The following is a 10,240-nucleotide window of genomic DNA, read 5'->3' on the forward strand; positions in this document are numbered from 1 at the left end:
GATTGTTGTTGGTTTGGTTCGGTTTGGTTCGATTTTTCGGTTCTTAGTAAGCTAATGATAAGTCGATAATAGTAAAACAACGCTAGACAACAATCTGAAAATAATTTGCTAAATTTATGCTTTTTTATATATTTCTTTCAGAACTGAAAGGTTATTTACCTGTTTATATGAAAAGAATGAACAAAAAACAAACTAAAAGTTTGCTTTCTCAAGCTTTAGCCATTGTTGTCTTGCAATTTGAATTTGCTTTCTTTACTCTTGTGGTGTTTTTTTTAACTATTCTGTTAGATAAAAGTCTGGGTTGTTGTTGTTGTTGTTAGGCAAAAGTATGTGCGGAGGGTTAGAGAATTAGAGTCTCTTAATGAAAAGAAAATTGGTCGAGTCCTATTGTTTTGGGTTTATGCAATCTTTTAAGATATAAAAGGATAAATCAAAATTTAAAATAATAATTAAAATGCATAAAATATTTAAAATTATTTACAAAAAGATATTATATTGTATATAAATAATTACTGTATTAAATTTTGTATATAATTAGTCGGTTTGGTTCGGTTTATTTTTCGATTTTTTAAAATAGAACCAAAACCAAACCAAATATTATCGGTTTTTAAAATTTAAAATCAAAACCAATCCAATCAAAAAAAAATATCGGTTTGGATCGATTTTCCGTCAAACCATGAACACCCCTAATATACCGGATAAAAAACTAATGTACTGAATTAGACGGGCTATTTATGTAAAGGAAGAAGGAATCCTTTTTCCCGCCAGCATTTTCTACTTATATTTATCTCTACACAGTTTCAAGGGTTTTATAAATTTCTCTTTTCGTCACTGCAAATTCAAATTCCTCTTCAATGCCGACGCTTTCATGGCGGCAGCATACGCTAATTCAAGCTCTTTTATCTCGCGGCCCACACAAAGAAACTGATTTCAAATCACTTTTCTTCAAAGTCACTAGCAAATCCGCAGGTCTTTTTTTTTCTACTTCAGTTTATTTTTCATTTAAAACTCTTTTTTTCGCATCAGTTTATGGGTTTTTAGTTAAACTCGTATGATCCAATTACAATATTAGTGATTTTCATGTTTTTATGGGATTTTTTTTTATTTTGTTATGAAAATTTCAGTTTTAATTGTTAAGGGATGGTTATCAATTTCAAAAACCCAATTAGAAATCTTATTCAAGCTTCTTTTTTAAAATTGTTAAAGGAGTGTTATATATTTATGAAAGTTAAATTATTACCAAAATTTCCATTTTGATGCTTATGTGCAAAAGGGGGTAAATTTTATTGTTAAAGAAACAAAATGTTTAATGATTCTGATTTTATTAAGATTTTATCTTTTCTGTCTTTTGCTGATAAGTATTACTATTAATTTAATTAGTTCTTTCATTAGTGATGTATAAAATTAACTGAAATAGATTAAAAATCCTTTTCTTTTCTAGTGACTGTGCAGGAAAAAAAGGTTGGTTTCTGATACTGATTTTATATGTGTATGTTTCAGCTAATCAACAGTCAATGTTTAATGAATACCTGAGAAAGATAAATGAGGAGCTCGCTTATGTGCAGTTTGAGTTACGGGCATGTAGAAACCAGTATGATGGGAAGGTGTATTATGGTGTTGTTAACAATGTTTCAGATGAGCAATCCAAACTCGGAACTAAATATTCAGTTCCTCAGATTGCTTTCTATAAAGGCGTTGTGAGCTTTTTATCCCTTTAATTTTTAGGTCTTTTGAACTGTGTTGAGAATGTCATTAGCTGTTTGTATGGTCTTTCCGTGTTCATTTGAGGAAGTATTTCCATAATTTTTTGTCTAGGAATATTCTTGCTTTGTGAAAGGGAATAGAATGTAAAAGGAAAACCTTCATTAGACTATGAACTAGAGAACAAGAACTTAATAGGTTGCACCGAATATAAAAGAAACTGCTGAGTGCTAATTTTCTCATTTGAACTCTGACACCGTTATGTATGTATTTCCATTTGACCATTTTTGCATGGGCTGGGAATAGCTTTGCCTCCTAAACTTACATCAAAGATGACGGAAAAGGAAGAAGATTCGCATCTTATTAGCCTTCTAAAACATAGATCTTTGTGATTAAGTTAGTAATGAATTGCATGATCCTGTAACCTATATGATGAATCCGGTATGGGAATAAAGCAACTGACCTTTTGTTCAAATAACAGTAGAAACATGAACTGAATCTTCCTTCAGTCAAGCTTAGTTCTAAGCTCTGTTAGTTATATACAAAATAATATTCAGGAGGCCCATTAAAATTGAGAAATTGAAATGCGTTGTTCATTTACTTTATACCAGCTCAAAATGTTGGTAGTGGAAGAGGTATGGTGTTCTTCATTTACTTCGTTCTAATCTTGTGTCCCTTTTCTCAAACAAATTTACACTAAACGTTTTAAGGGAAGAATTGAATAACTAAATTAGTTGGTTCCGGTAATTGATCTCAATCAATCAACTAAGCCTCAATCCTAAACTAATTGGGTCCTGCTATATGAATCTTCCACTCATCTGCATCCATTCTACTCAAGCCCACTTCATTCAAATATTGAGTAAATTGTATTTTGAGGTAACTTAGGTGTTCCCTACAATTAAAGATCTCTAAATGTCACACTTAACCCAACATGGACATAAGATTCTCTAGCTATAATTAAAAAATCCTTGCAAATGTTGGACCTAGTGTATCTGTGTAGTAACTTAGCCTTAATCCTAATCATTTGCTTCCATTGTATTATGTTTTTAGCTAAGACTGGTTAGTGTTTCTTAAAGAAAATAAATAGGAATATACGAAGATCTTGAACATTGTTTGCTAGTAATGTCATTATGAGATTAAGATTTTTCCTTTTTCTTTTTGACATTAGAATTCAAAAAAAAAAAAAAAAGATTTATGTGGTCATCTATAATTGCAGATTGAAGCAATTGTTCAAGATGTGGCATCTTTGGGTTGTATTTCAACCATTGATGCACTAAACATACGGCTTGAAAATCAGGTTTTCTTACTTCCTAACAATAAATGAATGTCTGTGGCTACTATCAGGTCCATCGTTTATAGTATCTAGCTTGCTGCTATCTTCGTGTGAGTGATTAGCTAAATGCCAAATTAGGGTTTAGAAGATAAAGTGTTCTACACTATTGACAACTTTCCTTCTCTAGCCAAGGTCAATATAGCTAAACTTGTTCATACTTGTAACTAGTCGAGTCTGATTTTCACAAGCGCGCACGTGCACACACGCACATACAGTTTCTACATAGAGATAATGCAGCATTTACAGGTCAAAGAACAGCAACATAAAAAGATAAAGCCCTAAGGAGGCAGATATTCATGGCCTCGGATGATCTTTGCTTTATATTCATGTTGATTGCCTTGCTTTCTGTTGCCTCTATATTCATATTTAGTAAGTTTCTATCTGGAAAATAGTGTAAAATAAAGTATTCGGGGAATGGTTGGCTAGTATCATCTTATGGCAGCAAATCATTTTCTTACTCATTCAGAGGTTATCTGCTACTTAATAATGAGGCTTTTGATTTTTTACTTAGAGTCACATGACCAATATGTACTTACAGTCAACAGAGACTGAATGGTAACTATTTATTGTGAATACCAAAACCTCCTGTTTATTTGTTTACTTCTCTTGTTTGATGATAAGAGTGGACACTTTTCTTCAATCAGTTAGAGGATATGGAATGGGACTTAAACCCATGTCTCATCGGGACCAAGGCTTTTACCCTTGTTCATTGACCAGGATGTTAATACATATGAAGTGCCTTTTCGTAGAATGTCAACAAAAAATGGCAGGATGGCAGGATATGGTTATGACTTCTGAATTAAAAAATATTCTCGTATAAACATAGTAAATTTGGTTGCTATTAGATCTGAGCTCTTTGTACTTTACATAGCTCCGATTTGTATCTTTGCTGTACCACTAATTTCTTTGCTGGAAATTTATTTGATCAACAGTTCCTGGCTGGAACAGATTCCCAGTCCCAGGGAGGTTCAGTGCAAATTCCTGCAGCGTTTAGGAATTTCTCGATGTCTCAAAAGGAAAAGACCCTTGAGGAACTTGTGAAGGATCAGTGGCTTTCTCTAACAGATGGTAAGATAGGACTAGGAGTGCGTTCCTTTCTTGATCTTAGAAGTTGGTTTCGCAGTAATGAGGTTCCTCCATGTGAAGTTTGCAATGAAGCTGCAGTGAAGGTTTGCTCCTCTCTTAATTTCTTCATTTGATCTCCATGATCTCTGTTGAACAACTTTCTCCTTTCAAATTGGAGCACTTTTACTGCCATTTTAGCTGAATACTCAATTCATCTTCCCTTACTGCAATTTGGTTTGATAATGTCACTGCAAACATCCATCCCTAAGAAAGATGCCTATGTGTCTATCATAACTATATGGCTGCTAGATCATCCAACTCATGGTGATATGATTATTTGACCAGGCTGAGCTTTGCCAAAATGAAGGCTGTAATGTTCGCATCCATCAGTACTGCTTGCGAATGAAGTTCTCCCAACACAAGGTATTCTTCTTTCCTATTATTCCCCTTAGAAAAACTTCTATAGTAGTAAAGACAAAAAATGTCTTTTTTGCCCTCAAGGCTTTTGGTTCAATGGTAAGAGTGGAATGCGTGATGTGTGGGTTAGGTGCACGTCACAGGGTCGAACCTTACGATGAACCAAAAGTCTGCATTAAGTGTAGGAAAGGGCCCATTATCCACTTAGTTCCAAACAGTACGCCATTTGGCCCTTGAAAATTTCTTGGTTACAAAAAAAAGTTTCATCTAGGAAAGCGAGCTTGATGAACTAAGCTATCGTTGAACCCATTATTTTCAGGCTGAAAAAGTTTGTCCAGGGTGTGGGACAGAATGGCATTATAACATAACAAAAGCAGAAGTTGTAGACGAAGAAGATGATGCATCTGCTCCTGATGAAAGTCAGCAGCCTGGTGAACCCTTGATGAGAAAGAGGCGGAGGACCTGTGGAGTGACCGATGCTGATACCCCCTTAACGAGAAACAGGCAAAGGACCCGTGGAGGTAATGATTCTGATACTGTCAAGCCTGGATCATCTCAAAGTACGAGGGTGACTCGGGGTTCTGCCCGTCTGAGGAGTGCAAGTTAAGAAATATGTTTTACTAGTTTTGGTGCTCATGCACATCTAAGTATATGAAATGGTCGTCCGTATATTTTTGCACCCCATGAAGGTTTACGTATTTGGTAGACCTAATTCTAACTTTTGATTGTAAATTATAGGAGCATCTATTCCCTTGGTGTTCTTCAATTGCAACTATAGCGCAGAAGATTTCTTCCTAGCATATACTAGTGAATGTTATCGATGTTAACTCTATTCAAATCCATTCCCTTCTTGAACTTTTGAATTCAACTCGTAATACAAAAAATGTTGGAGAGTAACTTTTAAGAATGGGCTGAATGTAAATTTGTAAGCTTATTGTGTTGGTAAATTCGCAAATACTAATGCGTCCATTTTTTCAATTAAAAAAGAAATTTTTACCTCCTATAGCAAAGATTAACACCTTATTTATTTAAAATAAATATCATTTAAAAAAATTATATTTTATCGATACATTTTAATGTTTATAGCAAAATATCTAATTTTGGTCATCTTTTGCCCCTAAGCCACTAAATACGCTATTCAATTATACCATTTTCTTTTCTCTCTACTTTGATACATGACATTCTCTTCCCCACACGATGTTCAATCTCAAAATTCCTCTCACCCACATCACTGTTATCACCGACCATTAGTCACAAACGGTGATTTTGCCCGGTATACTACGAAGACTTCCAGCTAGTGAGCAGCCTCCTGGATGGAATCAACATGTTGTTGTAGCTCAGTGAGGCAGCGATGGACCGCCAAAAGGGCACCAGAGATTTGGCGGAGATTGGCAATTGAGTCATTCTGCAGCGAATCGTTTACTGTTTGTGCTTGGACTTGGGTGGCCAATGGTGGCTGCTGCGAATGAGGCGTGGCAGTTGCGCCGATATCTACCGGTTTACTCATCGTCGCTTTAGAAGTAGAGAACCATATTAGTGAGAATGGACCAAGCAGTGTTAGTAATTTCTGCAACCGAAATTGAATCCAAAGGAGATGAAGCCTCCGATTAACGGCAGCGTGAGAACAGTGAGATTCAGGGTTTTTGCTCAACGGCGGATTCGCCGAAAATTAGGGTTTGTTCTTGAACAAAGACGACGGAGTTTGGGGCTGAGCAACTTGATTTTCTTTTAATATATTTTAATATTTTTTCAACGTATCACGTTGTATTTCATTGTATTCATTGTCTTTTTTTTTATTGTAATTCAATGTATCTCACTGTATTCCATGTATTTCATTGTATTCATTGTCTTTTTTTTTATTGTAATTCAATGTATCTCACTGTATTCCATGTATTTCATTGTATTCACTTTCTTTTTTTCCATTGTATTTCAATGTATCCCGCTGTATTCTATGTATTTCATTGTATTCATTGTCTCGCTATATGTCATAAATGTATTCATATGTTTTTTTTAATAATACAATTTATGTATTCAGATATATTACATAATTTCTCTGAAAATTGCTATATTTTTGGAGTATTTTTCGGTTGAGAATCTTTTTTATAACTGGAAATACAAATTTTGTGTGTTATAATTGAATTTGTTGAGTTATATTAGGAGTCTATTATGTTAATTGATTCACTTTCAGTTTAAAAACAATGTAATCCCCCGTTTCACGCCATAAATACAATCGAATACCCTAATTCACGCCTATTTTTGCTACCGTATTAAATGCATCTTATAACAAGAAAAAACATATCTACAATACGTAATATAACAAATGGTATCTATAAATAGCTAAGTATCACTAAAAGATAGTGCTTTATGAAAATTTCTCATTAAAAAAACGTTACTCCTGCTTTATTGTTTGTACTAGCAATCAATATTGTAGTTAAAATCATTATACTTAGAATGACACACCCTTGCTCTCATAAGTTGGCTCCTTTTCATGTCAGTTTGAAGTTGTGATAGCGAAGAAACTGAAAAAAATACAGTTACACTCAGGTTATACAATATCCAAATTCCCAGGCAAGCAACTTAAATCCAAATATTCTTTTTCGCCAAATCCTACAATAGTGCCAACAATTTCCATACAAACTTCAAATGTTAAAGTAATTTCCTCCCTCTTGTTCATTTTCAAGAGCAAATCATCAAATATCAACAACGGAACAACCATATCAATGTCAACATTTAGCTTCTAAGTAAAAATGGTATGGATTGTATGTTCAGAGCACACTCTCCGAGAATTGATGATATAGTGGTAGGTGATGAAGCTGAGGCATAAGAAGATCATGAAGCCACCGACCCAAAGGTTCAAATCAATTGGATACTTGACTTGGCAAGACAACTCTAGCCAAAAAAATATATAATTACAAATACAAACTTTCCACTTTTAACATTTGAGCATGTTGTTGCATTTCACAAGTATGAGAGAAAAGAAATTTGTCGAATGTTAAGTTATTTCCTTCAATGAAATTTCCAATTGACGAATTTCTCTTCTTATGTACTTGGGAAACTTATACCATGCTCAAACAACAACGTGAATAGTCATGTACTTGCAATTTATACATGTTCTTGGTTAGAGTTGTCTTACCAAGTCCAAGTGGTCACCGATTGATTTGAACATTCAGCTAAATGGCTTCATAAGCTTTTTCTACCTCACCTTCCAAACCACTATTTCATCAATCTTCGAAGACTGGTTGTTGTGAGATACGGCAAGTAGCTTCTTCACCACGCTTTGTCATACAAATAACTGAAACATGTCTCACTGTCAGCACGATCTGGTATAAGACAACAAGCTCCTTAGTTTGTCGTAGCAACTTTGCAGACCAGAGTTTTTAGGCAAGGTATAGCACCAATTCCTTCAAACAAGCAAATGATTTCTACTTGGCCTTGCAAATTAAGAGTTCCTTTAGCATCTTCTTCCTATATCTAGTTTTGGTGTGTATGCAAGTAATAGACAAGGAAAGTCCTGCATACAGAGGTCATTGACATTTTTGTCAAATACCAATTCAGAAAGCTTTTCTTATTTATACAAATATAAAGATTTAAACACACACACAAACGGCCAAACACAATTGAATAGTTGAACTTATCTAGTACATAATAGCGATGCCAAGTTTAGTAGACTATTTCCTACCAAAGCCAAGTACACAATACCATTTTATAGCATCAAACCTATAATCAGTAACCAGAAAGAGTGGCACAAGAACTTTTAAAAACTTTAATCTCAAAATACTGTTTGATCTTTTATCTTTGCTTGATATATAAAGCAAAACACTGTTCTTTAAGATAAGTACGTTGTAATTTCAGGACGCTGTACTATACTGGAAAAGACTGATTAGTCTTATAATTTTTGAAGTTACTAGTGAAATGACAAGAATACTCCAACAAAATTAGCATGCATGTTTTGGTGCAGAAATAAAGAATATGGAAAGATTAATAGCCTGTTTGGCCAAGCTTTTTTTTTTGGGCCAAAAGCGTTTTTTTTGGCCAAAAGCACTTTTGATCAAAAACTGAAGTGTTTGGCCAAGCTTTTAAAAAGTGCTTTTGAGAAAAAAAAGTAGTTCTCTCGAAAAACACTTTTCTGAGAAGCACTTTTGAGAAAAATACACTTATAAGCAGTTTCCAAAAACTTGGTCAAACACTAATTATTGCTCAAAAGTGTTTTTAAAATTAATTAGCCAAAAATAAACTGATTCTCACCAAAAGCACTTTTTAAAAAAGTACTTTTGAGAAAAGCATTTCTCAAAATAAGCTGATTTTAGAAGCTTGGCCAAACAGGCTATAAGTATCAAGACATAGGCCAGCATAAGTTGTTAAAGCTAAAAAGGAGTTTATTATCATAACTCATGTCCCTCAAAGATCAAATGTTAGCATATTTAATTGATCTCCATTATAAAGATTACATTTCCAAAGAGATCATGCAACATAGAGCTACTCAGAGGTATAGAGTGATATGGTATCGAACATAAAATGGTTATGCTATAGTAAGCTACCAAGGGATGAAGCTAGAAGCCCGAAGATGGATTTGGTCGAGCCTAGTAGTGTTTGTTCAAACAATGTTACCAAATTCATTTATATAAATAAATATTAAATTTAGAACTCAATTATTAGCATTTGTTCTCCTCCCCACCTTCATAAGGTAGAAATAAGTACCGCGTACACATTAACCTACCTAGTCCACACCTGTGAGATCTTTTTTTTGTTGTTGTTGTTGTTGTAATTATTAGCATTTGAGATCATTCTAAAATCTATCCTAAATAAATAAATAAAAATCCTACCCCCGTATTTCTTATTTGATCAAGCTTCAAAAAGATCCTTAACAAATAGTAACTGAGAAATTATACTCTGTCGTCTCAATTTATGTTATACTCTGTCACTTAATCTATCAAACATTTCTGTAGAAACAATTTTACTTTAAACTTGTACTAGTCACATATATGATTCATTTTAGAACACAAATTTCAAAAGTCTTTCTTTCTTAAACTCTGTGTCTAATCAAACAGCATCACACAAATTAGGACGGTGGGAGTACAAATTTAAGACATTACTCATTAACAAGTAAAACAAATACAAAGATTGAAGCTTTATAAATTAAAAAATGAAAAGAGCTTGTACCGTATGTTAAGCAGCTTGAGATAAATTCAGATCGGATTCAAAATAGGTTCTTGGCAATGTCGCCGCCGCCGGCGAGAACGCCGTTTGACGGCGGCTGAAGGTTAATTGAGCACCTTACTCCCTATAACCCTAACCCTAGTAATATAGTACATTTTTATAGGTGAGTTTGGCCCCTTTGGTAGGTTTAGTTTCACTAATTAAATTACATCCACCTCCCTCTATCTTAATAAAATTATGTTTTAACTATAGCTTAAATTTTAAAATTTCCATTTAGAATCTTAATGCTAGTATGAGATACTTTTTATATATGAGCTCTCCCTCCATCTTAATATAGTTATGTTTTATTATAACTTAAAATTTAAAATTACATGTAAAAGCCTAATGAGATACTTATTTATATGTGAGTGTGGCTTATGGGTGTTTAACGGGCGGGGTTGACCCGTTTTCGGTCCGGCCTAGACCGGTATTAACCCGAACCGGTGGTAGGGGGTCGGGTAGGGTTGGGTTTGGGGGGTTAGGGGGTTGGGACGTTTACATTTTTCTTACCGGTTAATCGGACTGGTC

At 34.2% G+C, this 10,240-nt stretch overlaps 1 protein-coding gene and 1 long non-coding RNA gene across 3 annotated transcripts; one reads left to right on the forward strand and one right to left on the reverse strand.

The window, feature by feature from the left end:
- Positions 1–742: 742 nt before the first annotated feature.
- Positions 743–5,413, forward strand: LOC107825748 (uncharacterized). 2 transcript variants are annotated; one of them, XM_016652657.2, is made up of 6 exons: positions 743–969; positions 1,501–1,697; positions 2,918–2,998; positions 3,967–4,203; positions 4,445–4,522; positions 4,836–5,413. In XM_016652657.2, the coding sequence occupies exons 1-6, from the start codon at positions 855–857 to the stop codon at positions 5,121–5,123; spliced, it is 996 nt and encodes a 331-aa protein (XP_016508143.1). In that variant the 5' UTR covers positions 743–854; the 3' UTR covers positions 5,124–5,413. The 2 variants fall into 2 exon arrangements, with proteins under 2 accessions (XP_016508143.1, XP_016508144.1); XM_016652658.2 differs by lacking the exon at positions 2,918–2,998 and having other exon boundaries at positions 744–969.
- A 1,651-nt stretch (positions 5,414–7,064) lies between these two features.
- On the reverse strand, positions 7,065–9,894 carry LOC107825749 (uncharacterized). Its single transcript, XR_001657147.2, has 2 exons — positions 9,677–9,894; positions 7,065–8,027 (listed from the first exon to the last, which is right to left on the reverse strand). It is a non-coding gene; the product is annotated as an uncharacterized LOC107825749 (long non-coding RNA).
- Positions 9,895–10,240: the final 346 nt, after the last annotated feature.

This window comes from Nicotiana tabacum, chromosome 18, assembly GCF_000715075.1.
Source record: "Nicotiana tabacum cultivar K326 chromosome 18, ASM71507v2, whole genome shotgun sequence".
Classification (NCBI taxonomy): domain Eukaryota; kingdom Viridiplantae; phylum Streptophyta; class Magnoliopsida; order Solanales; family Solanaceae; genus Nicotiana; species Nicotiana tabacum.